Source organism: Sebastes umbrosus, chromosome 14 (genome assembly GCF_015220745.1).
Source record: "Sebastes umbrosus isolate fSebUmb1 chromosome 14, fSebUmb1.pri, whole genome shotgun sequence".
NCBI lineage: Eukaryota > Metazoa > Chordata > Actinopteri > Perciformes > Sebastidae > Sebastes > Sebastes umbrosus.
This window is the reverse complement of record NC_051282.1, coordinates 28,681,797-28,702,035: the sequence shown is the minus strand read 5'-3', so window position 1 is coordinate 28,702,035 and position 20,239 is coordinate 28,681,797. Positions and strand designations below refer to the sequence as shown.

General features: G+C 40.5%; 4 protein-coding genes across 4 annotated transcripts; 3 read left to right on the top strand and 1 right to left on the bottom strand.

Moving 5' to 3' along the window:
• Window positions 1-733: 733 nt before the first annotated feature.
• On the top strand, window positions 734-3,799 carry rnf151 (ring finger protein 151). Its single transcript, XM_037792869.1, has 4 exons — window positions 734-1,285; window positions 2,395-2,564; window positions 2,659-2,755; window positions 3,211-3,799. Exons 1-4 carry the CDS (start codon window positions 1,220-1,222, stop codon window positions 3,670-3,672), a joined length of 795 nt encoding a protein of 264 aa, XP_037648797.1. The 5' UTR covers window positions 734-1,219; the 3' UTR covers window positions 3,673-3,799.
• Window positions 3,800-4,550: 751 nt separating this feature from the next.
• Window positions 4,551-7,770, top strand: rps2 (ribosomal protein S2). Its single transcript, XM_037792867.1, has 6 exons — window positions 4,551-4,680; window positions 4,954-5,091; window positions 5,711-5,800; window positions 6,769-6,876; window positions 6,962-7,295; window positions 7,552-7,770. The coding sequence occupies exons 2-6, from the start codon at window positions 4,957-4,959 to the stop codon at window positions 7,722-7,724; spliced, it is 840 nt and encodes a 279-aa protein (XP_037648795.1). The 5' UTR covers window positions 4,551-4,680; window positions 4,954-4,956; the 3' UTR covers window positions 7,725-7,770.
• A 1,454-nt stretch (window positions 7,771-9,224) lies between these two features.
• Window positions 9,225-11,764, bottom strand: ndufb10 (NADH:ubiquinone oxidoreductase subunit B10). The gene is made up of 4 exons (XM_037792870.1): window positions 11,525-11,764; window positions 10,611-10,749; window positions 10,269-10,408; window positions 9,225-9,377 (listed from the first exon to the last, which is right to left on the bottom strand). The coding sequence occupies exons 1-4, from the start codon at window positions 11,670-11,672 to the stop codon at window positions 9,289-9,291; spliced, it is 516 nt and encodes a 171-aa protein (XP_037648798.1). The 5' UTR covers window positions 11,673-11,764; the 3' UTR covers window positions 9,225-9,288.
• Window positions 11,765-14,224: 2,460 nt separating this feature from the next.
• Window positions 14,225-19,938, top strand: LOC119502042 (60S ribosomal protein L3-like). Its single transcript, XM_037792866.1, has 10 exons — window positions 14,225-14,373; window positions 14,938-15,130; window positions 16,402-16,570; window positions 16,654-16,789; window positions 17,734-17,920; window positions 18,003-18,163; window positions 18,305-18,406; window positions 19,348-19,443; window positions 19,591-19,710; window positions 19,825-19,938. Exons 1-10 carry the CDS (start codon window positions 14,371-14,373, stop codon window positions 19,882-19,884), a joined length of 1,227 nt encoding a protein of 408 aa, XP_037648794.1. The 5' UTR covers window positions 14,225-14,370; the 3' UTR covers window positions 19,885-19,938.
• The last annotated feature ends 301 nt before the right edge of the window (window positions 19,939-20,239 follow it).

The window sequence follows — 20,239 nt, the reverse complement described above, 5'->3', positions numbered from 1 at the left end:
CCTAAATAGTGCATTAAAACAAATCAGTAAGATAATGTAAAAGAAAGGTGAAAAACAGCTATATAATGTATCTTTAAACAGTAAATTAACTGTAAAATACTGTGAAATTAATAAAGTTCAAACTGTATTTTTCATTAACAGTACAAAGCTGTAAATTTCAGCGACAGTATAATAATGTTTATTTTACAGTAACATAAAGGCAACCCCTGCTGCCAGTTCTTTACTGTTATTTTACTGGGAAATTCTTAACAGTGTATGATTGGAAAAATATGAGGTTGTTTGTTTTCTTTTTCTTTTATTTATTTTTTTGTAATATAGTAATTATTAGCCAGAATGATCCACACTCCATACCAGTTGGTGGCGGTAATGTACTAAATCGTTGTTTGTCAACCGCCAATAAACCTTAAAGAAGAAGAAGAAGAAAAAGAATAATAAGAAGAAGAAGACAGGAATTCTGTTTTAAAAGCATATAAACTAGTATATCTTATTTTGGAATCTCAAAGAGATTAAAGTACACTTCGATTTAATAGATATTCTACAAAAGAACTCACTAAATGAGTGTTACAGAACATTATTTCAGTATCTTAGACAAATGAATATGATTGGAAAAAAATATGAGGTTGTTTGTATTCTTTTTCTTTTCTTTTCTTTTCTTTTTTCTTTTTCTTTTTCTTTTTCTTTTTCTTTTTATATTTCTTTTTCTTTTTCTTTTTCTTTCATTTTATTTATTTTTTTGGGATATAGTAATTATTAGCCAGAATGATCCACACTCCATACCAGTTGGTGGCGGTAATGCACCAAATCGTTGTTTGCCAACCGCCAATAAACCTTAAAGAAAAAGAGGAAGAAGACAGGAATTCTGTTTTAAAAACATATAAACTATTTTTTTTTTTTTTTCTGGAAAACTGAAGTTTAGAAATAACAAAGGTGAATGCAAAAAAAATGATATCTGACTTTTAAATGTAGTCCCCGAGGCTGACAACAATAGACTCAACTGGATCTATTCATGTCCACATGTTGCTGTTTGACGCGCTGGAGGCTGTGGAGCGTTTTGCTGCTAGAACAGAAGGGAAAGGACCGACTCGCTCCATAATGAGCGCCATTATCTCCTCTCGTTTTCATAATTTACTGTTTCCTTTTTACACGCAACACGGTCCCTCCTTCATGCTTTGTCAGGAATGTTCATGTGTGTGTTGTATTGATAAGGCGGGCGTGTGACATGCGAGAGGACCGATATGGAGTAAACCAGCGCTGGGAATGGAAACACGGTGAGAAGATTGTCATGGTGAGTACACAACAACTTCTGTTTATTTACTTATTTATTTATTTTTCAGTTTTTATGCTTATTTGAAACTATTACACATATATTCTAATATCATTTGTGACCACTGAAATTTGCTTTTTCTTAGAGATACATAGTATTGTATGAGTGTCATGCTATGCTTGTATTATCAGATGGTAGAATTAACTAAAAAGGCAATTAAGGAAATAATACCTAACATCATTTTGTAATTATTTCGTGTTTTATAACAGTTTTGAAGGATTACACTTGTTTTTTTTGTTATCATGCAATCAGTCATATGACTTTCCAGAACAATTCTGTTTTGTCATCTCTTGCCTTTATGTTGAAAACACTGTGGACTGGTTGTAGGCAGCTGTGGAGAAAACACTCATCATGAGGTCACAGTTTGTCAATCTCCTCAGCTGGCAAACCTCTACCTTTTGGTTAAAATATTTAATCGCAATTAATCGAATGATTGTCGATAATTAATCACGACTAATCGCAAATTAATCACACATTTTTTATCTATTCAAAATGAACCTTAAAGGGAGATTTGTCAAGTATTTAATACTCTTATCAACATGGGAGTGGGCAAATATGCTGCTTTATGCAAATGTATGTATATATTTATTATTGGTAATCAATGAACAACACAAAACAATGACAGATGTTGTCCAGAAACCCTCACAGGTACTGCATTTAGCATAACAAATATATGCTCAAATCATAACATGGCAAACTGCAGCCCAACAGGCAACAACAGCTGTCAGTGTGTCAGTGTGCTGACTTGACTATGACTTGCCCCAAACTGCATGTGATTATCATAAAGTGGGCATGTCTGTAAAGGGGAGACTCGTGGGTACCCATAGAACCCATTTACACTCACACATTTTGAGGTCAGAGGTCAAGGTTGAAATGCCAGTTGTTCCTCGACAAAATTTAGTGAAAGTTTGGAGCATTATTTAGCCTCCTTCGCGAGAAGCTAGTATGCCACAGTGGCATTAAAACATACTTGCGTTAACCCCTTATTTTCGCTTTAACCTTGACAGCCCTATTGATAATATTAATATGATAACTCAGAATAAAGTAGTATTTATTTTGGCCACATCCAGGCTGACCCAGAGGTGTCAACACAGAGTGGGGGCTATGATGTGGAGCTGTTTGTGGACACTCCAGACTACGATCTGATCTGCACCATATGCCAGGGCGTCCTCAGGTGTCCAGTAAGAGCTGCATGCCACCACATCTTCTGCAAGAAATGCATCTTACAGTGGCTGAAGAGGTACTGAACATAACATTGGTCAACACCACTGGATGATATATTCATGTCTGGTCCATATAGAGGAAGAGGACTAACTGTTGTTTATCTTCTACAGGCAGGAGACCTGTCCCTGCTGCAGGAAGCCTGTCAACCCGAGCTTGATCTTTGTCATGTTCAAGCTGAGCAAATCTATTGGACGCATGAAGATCAAGGTAGGAAATGGAAGATAGAAGTTGTACTTTTACATAAATAGTATAGCAAAAGGTATGTACTGTAATTATGGAAACTCTCATTTTAGTAATTGTGTCGCTACATTAGTACTTTGGGAGAAAAAGGAGGTACGTATTCATGTTAATGGTTACAGTTATTATGTGACTATGGCCCTTTTCATGATGAATATCTGTAACTATAGGGGTGTGACAAATATTATTTTCATGATCAATTAATATACATATTTTTTTCAATTGATCAATGAATCAATTAGACAATAAAATGTCAGAAAACCTCTACTCCACTACAATTCTGAGACAAATAATGTACTTTTTTACTTCACATAGTAACATTTCTTCTAGTTGAGTAGTACACCTCATGCAGCAGGCATAATGTAAACCATGTGTTTTATAGTTATTGATTTCTTTGTGTGTCTCTCTATCTGGCCCTCTGACAGTGTAAGAATGAGATCCGTGGCTGTGCAGAGACCTTCTCTCTCTCAGAGCAGTACTGCCACAGCATGAGCTGTCTGTACGAGCTCATCCCCTGTCCGTACCAGGGCTGCCGGTCACAACTCCTCCGCAGGGACCTGGACACCCACGCATGCCACTGCGAACACTGGCGCGAGCCCTGCCACATGGGCTGCGGGACGATCCTCTCCCACCGCACCCAGGCTCAGCACAACTGCTACAAGCAGCTGAGGCAGGAGTACGAAGCCAGGCAGAGGAACCACAGGGCCATCGCCACCGCCCTGCAGAGGAAGATGAGGAGGATGCAGAGCACCATGACCCACATGAAGAGGCAAATAAATCTGATCTGTGAGAGCCTGGAGGTGATGGACGACCTGCATGAGGTGGAGGAGGAGGACCTTGGAGAGAGCAGTGGCAGCTCAGGTAGCAACAACACCAACAACTGCTGAGTCAGTTACTATACCGCTGCTGGTTGGCTGTATCATTTCTGCATGTGTTTCTATTTATTTAAAGGTGTGTGTGTTTTTTTAGAATATGTAGGTAGGAAAATAATTAAAATGAGTGAATTTGTAACAATTTTGTGCTGTTTCATCTATTTTGTAAATAAAGTATATAATCAGAATCTGATTTATTTGCCAAATATATACATGCAAGGAATTTGACTCCAGGTTTTACGCATCTCTCTAAAGTACTTACAGAGAAATAGAAGAAAAAAATAGCTAGGGACAAAGACAACAAAGCTGGACAAATAAAGGTAAGGAATATACACGACTGTAATGTACACAAGTGGTGATAAAATAGGTGTATATATGAATATTATATAAATATGTAATATCATTTATATAATAGATAATAGATAATATATAATATCATTTATATAATAAATGATATTATATAATACATAATATTATATAAATAATATATATATGATATGGATATAATATTCATATAAATAATATATATTTTTATACTATACAAATATTATTATATAAATATATATAAAACACCAATGACCAACAGTAAAATAAGAAATAAAATAAAACACAAGTCAAGTGTTCTGAGGTTGTAAACAATACAAATGATGCAAAGAAATAAATACTGATTATTATGTAAAGTATGTACATGTAAAGAGAAGAGTGGAGTCTTTGTTGACAAGTGATGTATCTGCACTACAAAAAAAAAAAAATAAGTTTATATTTTTCAACAACCATGAGATATAAGATATAAAATAAAATCGATAATCACCTCTTACTATAAGGTTGGGTCATGTCTGAAAAAGCTACCACTAAGGGGCAGCAGTTAGCATGTTTTGTCTCAGATGAAATATCGCGATAACACAGACTAAATCCCCGCGAGACTTCCCATTGTGTGTCTTCTTTGATGAAATATCGCGATAATATCTTTACATATAAGCCGGCGAGACTTCTCGTGGTTCTTCTTCCTGTAATAAAGATCACGTAAGTTGAATGGCGAGACTGTCTTTCCGATTAAAATCCTGCTTTATCTCACACATCCTGCAGCTAAACACATCCATTTAACGTTCAATATTACACCTGAATATGTTACATTAAATCCCTGCTCGTATTTATGTGGACAGCGAGGCAGAGTTTGAGATATTTGTATAAATATTGGAAGTCTTCATCGTTAAACATGGCGGATGCTAACTGACACGCTTTCTTGCTTTAGCGGTTAAAGGAGATGTTAATTATGGTTTCTGTGTTGTTCTGCAGCAAATGGCGGACGACGCCGGTGGCAGAGGAGGTTTTCGCGGAGGTTTTGGAGACAGGGGCCGCGGCAGGGGCCGTGGCCGCGGCAGAGGCCGTGGAAGGGGACGCGGTGCCCGGGGAGGCAAGTCCGAGGACAAGGAGGTGAGAGAAAGACCCAGTTACCTTTAGATCATGTGTTACAAGAATATCTAATAGCTCTTAATACCACGAACTATCTATCTTTGTATGTGTATGTATATATTGCAGGTTGTATTGCATGTGTATATTATAAGTAATAATTTGGGCATATAAGAAAAGATAACAAATAGTCAATATTAAGATAGATATGTAAATAATGAATTGGTATTGTGATTAGTTATATTATAAGTAATGAATTGGTATTCTGGATTGATAACAAATTTATATTTTGATAAGGATAATTATATCAGTAATTCATTTATATTTCTGGATGACAGATAAAAGGGAATAATTATAGTTGGATAAATTTAGGAAAATTTAGAGTATATGTATAATAATTAGTAATTGACTTATGGAGAAGGGGTGGGATTAAATAAGTTTATACTTCTCACTCCTTTTCAAATATGTAAATCAAGGCAAGTGTTGAAAGTTTATTTTTCTTACGCTCTTCATTGTATGAAAATACTACTTGTTTCTGACTGTCCACTTGTTATGATCATTCTTTTTCTTTGTTTTTTCTTTATTTTTTGTATTCTACATGAAAAATGAAAATCTTACTGAGATGCTCTGTGTGTTTTGTTAGTGGGTTCCAGTCACCAAGCTGGGCCGCCTGGTTAAGGACATGAAGATCAAGTCCCTGGAGGAGATCTACCTGTACTCTCTGCCCATCAAGGTAAGCAGTGGGAGGATGAGGAATGTCACGGTACCAGAAATTTAGTAGTTGATGCCAATACCAGTGAATTCACACGATTCTCAATACTACGGAAAAAAAAACAATAAATCACATGTAATTCAACACGCACTCCTTTTATTATAAACATTTGAACATTACAAAAAACAGGCATGTAGCCTTTAAAGGGACTGTTTGTAAGATTCAGAAATGCTTAACAGCGACACCTGTGTTAAGTCAGCGTTGGGCTCGCGCTTTCTCGCTCTAAATAGACATGAACGATTATCACTCAAAACAGTGAGGTGACACACGCCAGCTAAAAACACAATATCACTCTATATTTCATCTGCTTGGCAGTAATGTTAGCTGACCAGACGAAAGTCTCTCCATGAATCGATGCTGATCCTAGTGCTGGCTTTTCCTGCCTCAGCCTCCCGACTGCACGTGGCCGGAGGGAGACACCAGCACCCGGTCAGAGACGATAACGTTTCTAGTTGCGGAGCCCGGTCACTTCATAAGACACGGGGAAACCTCTGTTGGTCTGGAGGAGCTGCAGCATTTATTTCTGCATAAACGTCCACTGTACATTCACTAGATATTCTCATAGCTACGGAGTCTTCTGCAGTGTGGAGTGTGCGCACGTGAGGTGGAGCGAGCTGAGTGAAGGCAGGCAGGCAGGCTGAGGAGCAGAGTACAGCAGAGACACAATTTGTATAGATACCCAAAGAATACGTTTAACAAAATCTGATTTAATGATGAACTTATTCACAACGTGTGCAAAGCAGGATAATCAACAGCGATCGAAAGAAAATAGTGGTCAACAAAAAATAGTGCCGCCCATATCCACGTGACCCAAATATCTCAGATTATTGCTATCGCATAATAAGTGACACAATAATAAATGACTATCATAAACACTAAGGAATACCAATACCAAAAAATATAAACCATCACAAACTTTTTTCCTGCAGGAGTCTGAGATCATCGACTTCTTCCTGGGTTCTGGTCTGAAGGACGAGGTGCTCAAGATCATGCCCGTCCAGAAGCAGACCAGGGCTGGTCAGCGCACCAGGTTCAAGGTGAGTCATTAGTTCTGTAATAAAGGTGTTATCATCCCATAGTGTCGTGTGGTCCGGATTTGACCTTATTGGCTTTTGTTTACAGGCCTTTGTTGCCATTGGCGACTACAACGGCCACGTGGGTCTGGGGGTGAAGTGCTCCAAAGAGGTGGCAACCGCCATCCGTGGTGCCATCATCCTGGCCAAGCTGTCCATTGTCCCCGTCAGGAGAGGTTACTGGGGTAACAAGATCGGCAAGCCCCACACCGTGCCCTGCAAGGTGACCGGGCGCTGTGGCTCTGTCCTGGTGCGTCTCATCCCCGCCCCCCGCGGTACTGGCATCGTGTCCGCCCCCGTGCCCAAGAAGCTGCTCATGATGGCCGGTATCGATGATTGCTACACCTCAGCGAGGGGCTGCACCGCCACCCTCGGCAACTTCGGTAAGATTCTTCTGACGGTTACGTGTCAAAGTGTCTCTGGTGTTCTCCTTGCTCTGCTCAGCTTCACCTACTACAGTGGTGTAGTTGTCGTTATCAGGAGAGAAAGAAACGAGTATTGTAATGCACGGCAGATAGACTTTCTTAGTGGTCTCTTCTGTTCCCCTTTTCAATGCTCAACATTTTACTGCAGCTCTATCACGTGCATGGAGTTCCATCTTGAGCATCTACTCACCGTTTCTTTTTATTTCCTCATCAGCCAAGGCCACCTTCGATGCCATCTCCAAGACATACAGCTACCTGACCCCTGACCTGTGGAAGGAGACCGTCTTCACAAAGTCTCCCTACCAGGAGTTCACTGACCATCTGGCCAAGACTCACACCAGGGTGTCTGTGGCGAGGGGACCGGCAGTCCAGACCGCACCCGCATAAACTTTTTTTGTACAGAGAGTCGTTGAATAAACGTTCTTAAAAACAACATGCAAGTTTTGTGTTACTTTTGCTGAGCTCATAACAGAACAGGGGTGTTGCTTAATATTAAGATGCACCTTTAAAGCCTAGTAATGTAGTATACAGGTGCAGTGAAATGGTGACTACAATAGACCAAATACAGTTTTGCATGAGGAGTTTTACCAGAAGCACTATCACGCAGGGGTGATGTGTATAAGAATTAGCGCTGCAACAGATTTTCATTGTTGATTAGTTCTTTGGTCTATAAAATGGTGTAACAAGTCGGTGTTTCCCAAAGCCCAAGATGATGGCCTCAGATGTCTTTATGTCCACAACTCAAAGATATTCAGTTTACTGTCATAGAGTAAAGAAACCAGAAAATAATCACATTTAAGAAGCTGGAATAAGAATTTTTAATTTTTCTTAAATCAATCAAACTGATTATCAAAAGTTGGCAATAAATTGAATAGACAATTAATTAATCAATTGTTGCAGCTCTAATAAGAATTTCATTGTATTTAATATCTAAATTAATAGTGATACAAATAAATGAAATTGAAGGTAAAATAACCAGGTGGGAATCTTTTTGGCTAAATCAGCAAATAAAATTGCACAAATCAACATAATTTGGATATAGAAGTCAATATCCTAACTGCTCATTGGCTTGTCCGCATTGGTTTAATATGTTTAAGAGTTGCAAAGTCTGACAGACAAAAAGTCTCACAATATGCCTATTTCACAGAAGACATTTTGACTCTTCACAGAAGGAAAAGCACAGGTGCAAATAAGATTAATGATGGCTGAATTTCATTTAGCTGCTTTGATTCCAGGTTCCAGGTATTGTGCATGCTGGCTCACTGTCATTCTCACTGGACACTTAAATACAACAGTCATCATTAGTGTTATTAGTAACACCTGTGCTTTAAACAATCTAAAGTGGTCGTGCACATCCAAAACCGTAGTGCTGGACCATTAGAAGACGGCAATGAAAAATGTAGGTCTGTAAACTGTAGCTTCCTTTAAGTGCAATTTATTGGCACATCTTTGTGACGTTTCAACTTAATAAATCTGCAGAGACGTTAACTTTTTTTAAAGATAGCGTCTCTGCAGATTTATTAAGTCTGAAGCAGGCCATCGACTCGAAACGTCCCAAAGATGTGCCAATAAATTGCACTTAAGGGAGCCACAGTGTGCAGACCTTACACATTTAACACCTGCGCTTTTCCTACTATGACGAGTCAAAATGTCTGCTGTGAGAAAGGCCCGTCAGCCCCTACTACTGAGGGTGTTTTGACTGAATCAGCTGATGTTAAAGGGGAAAACTTCATCCTCCGTAGCACGTGGTTGTTTGCAACATCCAATAAAAGCTTATCGTGCAGGAAAGTCAGTTGAGGATAAAACGTTGCTGGATACATTTTCTAGCGAGGGGACAACCACGCATGCATCATCACTTTCAGGACGGTGGAAAGACACAAACAGACATGACTTATCTTATAACATTTTATTTTACAATTATTACACAGGACAGATAGTTAGGGAGCTGTTCTTAAGCTGTCTGGGCCTGAGCAGCCATCATCCGTTCTTTTTGCTTCATTAGACATTTCCTCCCGCTGGCGTACGCTCCCAGGTCTCCATCTGCAAGGAAGAAGGTCATGAATTTCAAATGTATAGTGGTAGCCAAGCAAAAGTGACAATACATGAGACATTGCTAATGTCAAAATAATGTTATTTACTTTCATTATTACGTCTATAAAATGTCCTGTCATGATTTCCTAAAACCAAAAGGTGATGTCTTCAAATTTCGTTTTGTCCAATTTATATAAAAACTGAGAAAAGCAGCAAATTCTCACATTTCAGAAGCTGGAAGAAATGGTTTTTATTTTACATTTTCCTTTAATAAATGGCAATTATCATAACAATTTGTTGCCAAATAAATTTCTGCCAATTGTTTCAGCGCTACAACAAACAATATTTGTTGCACAATTTACTACATTTGTACAATAATGCACATTCAGTGACTGACACATGGTAGGAAATTATCCTTTAGCCTATGAAAGCATTTGTTTTTTGGTATTTAGTCAGCAGTGTGACGTGACACATGTAGGTTTCCTGAATGTATCCAAGGTTCCCACACCTTTTTTAAACATCAAATTCAAAGACTTTCCGAGCCAAAATCCCTCAAATTCAAGAATCCAACACGGCATAATTTGAGACACCGATCATCAAGGTTAATTACTGTTACATCACTGAATTGTTTTATAAAAAGAGAAAGAGGCTTGAATGTGTGTGCTGTTACAGTGATGGCAAACACTGATCTCTTGCCTTCTCTAACACAGCACAGCAAAACGAGTAAAAAAAATATCTAAACAACTTTCTATTCTTGCACAAAATATATATAAATGCACTTTCAATGACCCGTGTCTATTTATGTCTATTCTCAAACTTTCAAGGGTTTCAATGACCCGTGGGAGACATGTCTTTCTATTACACCACACATGTCACAGCACCAAACAACACAATACTTACAGCGTGACTGGAAGTTCTTGGTCACCTCGTTGAACTGCTGTATTTCGTTAGCACAGTTCAACAGGTAGCTGTGTCCCTCTCTCGTCTGGCAGGCCCTCATACGCTCCTGGACCACCTTCACAATCTCCTGGTCCACTTTGCTGAGGAAGACGGAAGACAACAACACGGGGTGACGCATAAGCATAATAAAAGTACTATTGAAAAGGCACGACTACGTGGTCAAAAACTCTGTGGACAGTCGAACATTACACCCATATGCGATCATCTCATTCCAAAGCCTTGGCTTGGGAACCGGAGGGTCGCTAGTTCAAGTCCCCGGATAAATATGAACCCTTTACTCACTAGTCTCTCCTCCACTGCATCTCAGCCTCATAGTAGCAGAGGTAATCTCCCTCCTGGCACTCCGTCAGGTCAGGAACACGGCGGAACTTCTGGTGGTAGTACACCGCCTTGTTGTTAGACCGAATACTGTCAACAACACCTGGATGAGAGCGAGAGAAAAACATAGTTAAACTTAAAGGTCCCATATTATAAAAATGTGAGATTCTCATGTTTTTATTATTATAAAGCAGGCTTAAGTCCTATATAAATACTGTGAAAGTATCGAAACGCTCTATTCACAGGGAAATACACACAGCCCGTATTCAGAAACTCTGCATTTGAAACAAGCTGTCAGGATTTCTGTCCATTTGTGATGTCACAAATATACAATATTTAGACCATTACACGGTTTTAAACATAAACATTCTAAATGTGTCCCAGTTTATTTATTGCTTAAGTGTATGTGAATGTTATCAGCTGAAAGAAAGTACATATGGACCCAAATTGTTGCCTAGCAACACAATTCTGTTGCAATTCCATCGAAATGCACTAAAACGGAGCGTTTCAGACAGACGATGAATACAGGTATATGCAGGCTGACAGTATGAGAAAAATAAAGTGTTTTTTTTAACATTACAGCATGTAAACATGTTCTAGTAGAAACACAAAATACAAATATGAACCTGAAAATGAGCACGATATGGGACCTTTAAGATTAGGCAAGGCCATGTGGGTTGTAACGTTACTGTCATTTGATATGAATGACGCTAGCTAGCCACAAAACAGAGCTTTCTATTTTATTTGGTGTAATAGTTTGCAAGAATAAAACAGTGATAGCATCGTTATAACGTTTAAATACACCAACAATACGTGTCCTTGATGCTGTGTTGTTGTGCTAGCCTGTTAGCTCAGTTAGCTCTGTTAGCTTCGGTTACCTCTGAATGTGGAGACCGGCAGGTCCACGGAGTAATAGAAGAGTTTAGACACGATCAGAGCTGGGTTTGGTAGAGCTGTCTGTTTGTCCTCAACCGGAGTCTGCCGAGGAGGCTCCGGATAAGCTCCTTTATCATAATCTGTCGGCATTTTGTTGCTTTATTCTGCTAAAGACTGAAGAAATCCTCCAGTTCGACCTCAGACAGCTCTCCTCTAGAGGCGGCGCATGCGCAGAAGACACTAGTGATGTTTCGTCGCGAACGAGCCGGTTCAAAGAGCCGGCTCCCGTCCGAGAGCCGTTTTTTTTTGTTTTTTCTTTACTTAAAGGGACTGTTTTTAAGAATCAGAAATGCTTGTTAACAGCGACACCTGTGGCCGTTAAGTCAACGAAAGTCAGCGTCTGGCTCGCGCTTGTGCTTGCTCTACATAGACATGAACGAGCATCGCTCAACACAGTGAGACGACACACGTCAGTTAAAACCACAATATCACTCTATATTTCACCTGCTTGGCAGTAATGTTAGCTGACCAGACGAAGGTCTATCCATGAAACACTGCTGATTCTTGTGTTGGCTTTTCCTGCTTCAGCCTCCTGACTGCGCCCGCAGGAAGACACCGGCACCCGGTCAGAAACGATAACGTTTCTCTCTGCGGAGCCCCGTCACTTCACAAGACACGGGAAACCTCTGTTGGTCTGGAGGAGCTGCAGCAGTTATTTCTGCACAAACGTCCACTGTACATTCACTAAATATTCTCAGAGCTACGAAGTCTTCTGCAGTGTGTAGTGTGCGCGCATGCACGTGAGAGTGGAGCGCGAGAACGGGCGCAGTGAGTGAAGGCAGGCAGGCAGAGGAGCAGAGTACAGCTCCGGCCCTAGAGACCAAAGCTACGGTCTCCCCTGATTCTTCTGGTCGTGGTCGGGGGGCTGGAGCAGGAAGAGTTAACACTGTTTAACAGACGGGCTTCACTAGATATAACTTTGCGGTTCTGGTGCTTCCGTGTAGTTTGTGTTGGAGTCTGAACAGCGTAGCCACATTCGAGCACACATATGCGAGCGCGCATGGGACACCGACCCGGTAGATTTATACCTGTAAAAAGTTACAAACAGTCCCTTTAATTAATTCAAGGCAGTATGATAGGATGATCTTCTCCGCGCCACTTTATGCACTGACTGTGACTGAATGTTGTGTTAATGACGTCCGTGCGAACAATCAGGTGATGACAGACAAGGATCATACCATCATGCAGGGCGTGCGCGGTGCGCTGACGGTCTACAGGTACAGAGCAGGAGGGAGAGGAGGAGAGAAAGAGAGAGAGGAGTGCGGTGCGCGAATAGCAGACAAGATGAGTGACAGTCGGAAACGAAGCCGCATGAAAAATTATGGTATTCTGGAAATTATAATGTTTAGTATAATTATATTGAATAATTTAGGGAGATATATGTGCATACATACTAATCACAGGTCAAAACAGCGCTAAATTTGGCTGAATTATAAAAGGCAGAAGTGGTAAAATGAAGAGCCGTTTGGGAGCCGAAAGAGCCGGCTCTTCTTGGTGAGCTGAGCCAAATGATCTGGCTCACTAAAAAGATCCGAATTCCCATCACTAGAAGACACTACTATAATGGCGAATAGAGGTCATAAATGTAAAACTCCAGTGTTTTCAAGATATGTTTTATTGTGGTTATTCAAACATTATTTTCTGTACAAATATTATTCTAAAAGAGGAAATTGGTGCAAGCTCATTTACAGTATTTTTTACAAACATGAAGGTTGAAGGGTAAAGGTCAAAGGTGAAGCTGTTGTATCATGGAAATACAGCAGGTGGAGGTGCAGGACAATATTTAATCACTAATACACAGTTTAAACCAGTGAGGATCACTGGCTGGAAATATTTAATGATGATTAATCACAAATGAATCACACATTTCTTCAGTTCAAAATGTACCTTAAAGGGAGATTTGTCAAGTATTCAATATGCTTATCAACATGGGAGTGGGCAAATATGCCTGTTTTATTCAAATGTATGTATATATTTATTATTGGATATCAATTAACAACACAAAACAATGACAAATATTGTCCAGAAACCCTCACAGGTACTGCATTTAGCATAAAAAATATACTCAAATTATAACACAGTAAACTGCAGCCCAACAGACAACAACAGCTGTCAGTGTGTCAGAGTGCTGACTTGACTATGACCACATTGTAGTCACATGCCTCAAACTGCATGTGATTATCATAAAGTGGGCATGTCTGCAAAGGGGGAGACTCGTGGGTACCCCTAGGATCCATTTACATTCACATATCTGGAGGTCAGAGGTCAAGGGGAACCCTTTGAAAATGGCCATGACGGTTTTTCGTCGCTAAAATGTAGCCCAACTTCTTCTTCTGCAATCTTCTAGTTTCATATGATATCTGTGTCTTCACTCTAGCTGAAATCTGAAACCTGAACCTACTAGAGCCTCTGAAAGACAGTAAAGTCAGTCGGGGTCTCAGGGGGTTAAAGAAAAAGACCGTATCCGTCCTAAAACAGACCAGGTGGACGTTGGCCTCCTGACAATGAAAACTTTCTTCATCTTGAAACCTTTCTCTCTCCTTTCTTGGTCTTTTAGTTCCTGCCCACTGGGTTTCCCCACCACCTCTGAGTTTACCCTCTCCCCTCCTCCTCCTATCTCCTCCTGTCAGAACTTGGCATAGATTACCATGTGTGAAAGCGAATACGGCTCCTCAACTGGGCCAAACACAAATTTAGAGCCCTTACTCTCTGTATCATCTTATGTATGACCCTTACGCCAGCACGGGTCCCTCTCTCTTTCTATTCCTCGACCGGACAGTGAGCAGACATGGTCAGTGCTCCTCATATTTTTTTTTCTTTTCTGCTATAAAGGATATTACAGTTTTGTCTTCTACATGTTTGCATGACATGTGTGTGTAAGTTTGTTTGACCATGTGGGTTTACAAGGGAAGACGAAGCATGTTGAAAAGTGATCTTGGTAATGGCTGCCTTTTGAGGAGACCACGTGGAATAGTGAAATGGCGACTTCTTCTTATGTGGCTCCCCATCATGTGGTGTTTTGTTTATTATTTGGCCTGTGCTGGATTTCTTAATGACATTAAGTGATACATAAATCAAAGTAGAAACACGTGGTCTGGACAGGAAGGCACCTGAAGATTAAGGGACTTGATTATATTACAGTATATTCTTTTTGATGTCCCGTTTCATTTTATTACAACGTTTGGAGGCCCTTAATATCAGAGGATTTTAATATTACAGGAAGAGGATTACATTTTGCCAGCATGAATGTGCCTCCTCTTAATCTCTTACTGTAGTTCTTTTGGTATTGTAAAAATCATACATTTGCATGGGGTTTAAAAAGTAGTGATTCTGTGTGTGGCTCATGCCGTTCCAGTCTCATCGCAAATTTCACGCACCCCGCCATGGACACATGGGGTTCCTGCCTCACAAGCGTAGCAGCAAGCACAGGGGCAGGGTGCGCACGTGGCCCAAAGATGACCCCAGCCTGCCCGTCCACCTCACTGCCTTCATGGGATACAAGGCCGGCATGACTCATACTCTGAGGGAGATGCACCGCACCGGCCTCAGTATGTATACGACTGGACTTATACCGACATTATAACTTTGAGTGATGTGCTCGCTGTTTGTTTGAGAGGATAACAGGCTTATAAGATCAGGTCTTACATGGTACCCTGCTGTGTTCTGTACAGAGTTAATGGAAGCACTAGTATGAAACATTATCACATTGCTACAGGATGTTAAAGAGGACCTATTATGCTTTTTCCCTTTCCTTTAGTGTGTTATATCATTTATATCGGGGCAGTTAAACTGAAATATTCACAACAATTGTGCATTTTGCGACAAATCAACACTTTTGGCACAGATGTAGGTTTATATATTATGAAAAGATATAGATATCGGGGCGCTACAAATTTGGCCCGTAAGGGCTGTGGCAGCCATTTTTCAAAATGGCCGCCAAATAGAAATAAATATTCTACAGAAAATTGATTTTATGACTCATCAAGAGTCATAAAATCAGTTTACTGCAACATTTTCACATTTATTTTATTGACAGAATTTTTTTTTACTGCAACATTTTAAAATATTTATATCTTTTCATAACATGTAAACCTACATCTGTGCCAAATGAGTTGCTTTTATAGCACAATTGTTATGCTTAACTGCAACGCTAATAGTTTTTTTTTGTGCATGTAAAAGGTCTGCAAAGTTATAAAGCCCAAAGTCCACGCCAAAGGGAGTTACTCTCCCCCACAGAAACACTGCTCCTGAACTGACTGAAATGCCCTGCTTGAAGTCCCGCCTTTTCTTCTGTAACGTGGTGATGTCACCGAGTAACACATTTGCACAATACCTGCCTAGCGGCTAGTTTGGCACGCCCTCAAACAAAGCTAGTTGGAGCGGAGCAGAAACGGAGTCCGAAGAGTTTGAGTTGTTGACCAATCACAACAGAGTGGACCAGCTGACCAATCAGAGCAGACTGGGGAGGAGCTTAGACGGAGCGTTTCAAACAGAGGGTTGAAAGAGGTGTTCAGCATAGCCGGTATGCGAAAAATAAAGTGTTTTTTGAACACTAAAGTATGTAAACATGTTCTAGTAGAAACACAAAATACAGAGAGTAGGTCCTCTTTAAGAACTAAATTTTTACTATTTAGTGGGGTTAAACTCAACCTAAAATCTATGCTTCACTTGTCATCTCTTTTCTTTTTGCATATTTTCTCTGCTGTATATTGTTTAATAATCATGACATGTCCACTGTTAAAATGCTTGATTGAGCTTTACTGAATGCTGTCAGTTAAAATATCTCAATTTATGAATATTTTCCTTGTTTCTTCCACAGAGCAAGCAAAGCGAGAAGAAGTCGAGGCGGTTACCATCATTGAAACTCCTCCGATCATTGTGATCGGGGTGGTGGGATACATTAACACCGTCCGCGGCCTGCGTTCCCTCAAAACCATCTTCGCTGAGCATCTCAGTGACGAGTGCAGGCGCAGATTTTATAAAAACTGGTGTGTGTGATTACTCATTGTTCCCCTCACACTGAGCAGACAGTTTGTTTCTTCTGTCTAAACTGGGCTTTTCTGTGTTTCAGGTTCAAGGGCAAGAAGAAGGCCTTCACCAAGTACAGTAAGAAGTGGCAGGATGAGACGGGAAAGAAACAGCTGGACAAGGATTTCTCTCAGATGAAGAAATATTGTTCAGCAATCAGGGTTCTTGTTCACTCTCAGGTACGCCGACTAGTTTTAAAGACACAACAATCTGCCGTCCAATCCCATGTCATTCAGACTACACGTGTGTAACTATCGGTAGCTATTGCAAAAGGGCAGACGCGTCAGAGTTACCCACCTGACCACATTGCAATGGAAAGAGAAGCTGCCACATCCCAAATCCCTCAGCTGCCAAGAGCCAAACTACTCCGACTGTGACGCTCTGTCTCTGAGGGGGGAGGGTGGCGTTTCAAATAGCAGTTTAAAAATAATTCTCAGGGGCAGAACCTGCTGCTGCTCAGCCAGGCTTTGCAGAGGGGAAATCTTTATGTTGGCAGCAAAGCAATATGAATATCAGCCAATGTCTCAACTCTTAAAGCTGCAGCTGTCAATCGCTCGCGAACTCTGACCAAACCGTTAAACTAGGCAGCGCTGATCAAATATGAATCAATATTCTGTTACTGTAATGTCTATTTCTCTCCTCAAAATGCTTTCGGAAACATCTTGTAGTGCACTGTTTAGCTGTAAAATGAGAAAGTTTGTGACCCCGGCAGCCATGTTCAGATCAAGTTGAGGAAATACCAAGCACCGCCCACCAGCCGGAGCACAGCCAATAGGAACGCTCTCTCTCTCTGGAATGACCTGTGATTGGCCAAAGCTTTTTTAAAGCCTGAAAACAGAGCCATGAGGAGGTGCAGAAGTCTAGTTTTCTCTCAGATCACTTGATTTACTGAAAGGTTATTATGGATTGTTTGCCCAACGATGCCAAAATATTGTTGCCTTTCAGCCTCAGAAGTGGGAATAAGATCAAAATGTGCTCCTAAATATCTGTTGTAAATGCCCTGAAAAAGAGTTCAAACATGATCCTGTGCTAAATAATAAATCTAATTATATATAACTAGAGAAACTTTTCTAGATTTTCCAGATTCCTTTCAGTTGCACTTTACATGCTTCTCCGTTTCCAGATGCGACTGCTGCCCATAGCGCAGAAAAAGGCCCACATCATGGAGATACAGCTCAACGGGGGAAGCATCTCGGACAAGGTGGACTGGGCTAAGGAGCACATGGAGCAAGCTGTGCCCATCTCTACCGTTTTCTACCAGGACGAGATGATCGACGTCATTGGAGTCACTAAGGGTCACGGCTTTAAAGGTTGGAAACATGCTCTGAGGACTTTGTAAAATAAATGTTTCAAGTGATAAATGTACTTAAGTCTGACTCTTCATGCTGACAGGTGTGACGAGTCGCTGGCGCACAAAGAAGCTTCCCAGGAAGACTCACAAAGGTCTGAGGAAGGTGGCCTGTATTGGAGCCTGGCATCCGGCCCGCGTGTCGTACACTATAGCTCGGGCCGGTCAGAAGGGCTTCCACCACCGCACCGAGCTCAACAAGAAGGTTAGCTGATAGAAAAGAGTCCAATTTCATCCACAATACTTCTTCTTCATCTGTTCTTTGGGAAAAAAAGCTTTTATTGAATAATCATATAAAATATTTGTATACATAAGTTTACCATAATGTGTCCTCATGTGTCCTCAGATCTACCTTATCGGTAAGGGTGTGCACATCCGGGATGGAAAGGTGATCCGGAACAACGCCTCCACAAGCTACGACACCACCCAGAAGAGCATCACGCCCATGGTACTCTCATTTTTCAAGATTATAATGTGCACTAAAAAAAGGGTTTCTAACACACTGCAACACTGCACAGGGCTTTTGCATGAAAGGTTAAAAGTAGGGCGGTCAATCGATTAATCGCAAATTAATCACACATTTTTTATCTGTCAAAAATGTACCTTAAAGGGAGATTTATCAAGTATTTAATACTCTTATCAACATGGGAGTGGGCACATATGTTTGTTTTATGCAAATGTATGTATATATTTATTATTGGAAATCAATTAACAACACAAAACAATGACAGATATTGTCCAGAAACCCTCACAGGTACTGCATTTAGCATAACAAATATGCTCAAATCATAACATGGCAAACTGCAGCCCAACAGGCAACAACAGCTGTCAGTGTGTCAGTGTGCTGACTTGACTATGACTTGCCCCAAACTGCATGTGATTATCATAAAGTGGGCATGTCTGTAAAGGGGAGACTCGTGGGTACCCATAGAACCCATTTACATTCACATATCTTGAGGTCAGAGGTCAAGGGACCCCTTTGAAAATGGCCATGCCAGTTTTTTCTCGCCAAAATTTAGCGTAAGTTTGGAGCGTTATTTAACCTCCTCGCGACAAGCTAGTATGACATGACTGATACCGATGGATTCCTTAGGTTTTTTTAGTTTCATATGATATCAGTAAATTCACTCTAGCTGAGCCCGCTATGACCTAAAAAACGCAAGTTGTGTTAATGCGTTAAATAAATTAGTGGCGTTAAAACGAATTTGCATTGACACATTATTATCGCGTTAACTTTGACAGCCCTAATTATAAGGCTTTATGGACAACATGGTGCTATCTTATAGGGCATATCTTATTATGCACTACATAACAGGGCTTCAAAAAAAGAGATTTCTTCCTGATCACTAATTCCATTCCCTTTTTTTGTTGCTGTTGTCCACCCTGTAGGGAGGCTTCCCCCACTATGGTGACGTGAACAATGACTTTATCATGCTGAAGGGCTGCGTGATCGGGCCTAGGAAACGTGTCCTCACCCTCAGAAAGGTACAGTGTGATTTTGAAAGTCAAATTTTAGATCTCACAGGCAGCTTGCTGTATAAGTACACATTTACTCAAAGTATGGCTCCTACTACATCATTGCAGGACATGTACTGTACATGTATGCATACATCTTTGTGTCTTCCCCTCTAGTCTTTGCTCGTGCACACATCTCGCAAGTCCAAGGAGACCATCGAGCTCAAGTTCATCGACACCACTTCCAAATTTGGTCACGGCCGCTTCCAGACTGCCCAGGAGAAGAGGGCATTTATGGTGAGCGTGAGAAACACAAATCTGATTAACAGGAAATTCTGCAGAGTTAACGTTAATCACTGCTGAATCCTTCTGCACCGTTTTTAACTGACTGACCTCTGGTTTTTCCTGCAGGGGCCGGTGAAGAAGGACGCCCTGAAAACACTGCCCGAGCCTCTGATTGAGGAGGCCTGAATCAATCATCATATCTCAATTCTTATACAGTAATAAAACTACGTTTCAAATACACTGTGTTGTTGTTGTACCATGTAAATTAGCATTGGTGATTTCATTTTAAAGGTCCGCAAATTTCATGGTAATTAGGTGATAATTAGCAAGTAACCTATTTAAAATTTCTTTGGAATTACTGCCCCAATATTTACCACAAAATTTACTTTATTATAATTTAATAATTATATGCTTCATCGGAGGTGAAAACTAATAGAAGACACTTCTGATCAGGCACAAATCTCACCATTGTGTGATTTATTGTCTACACAAATGTAACCTGATAGCTGATGTCATGATTCAGGGAGACTTTTAAGAAATT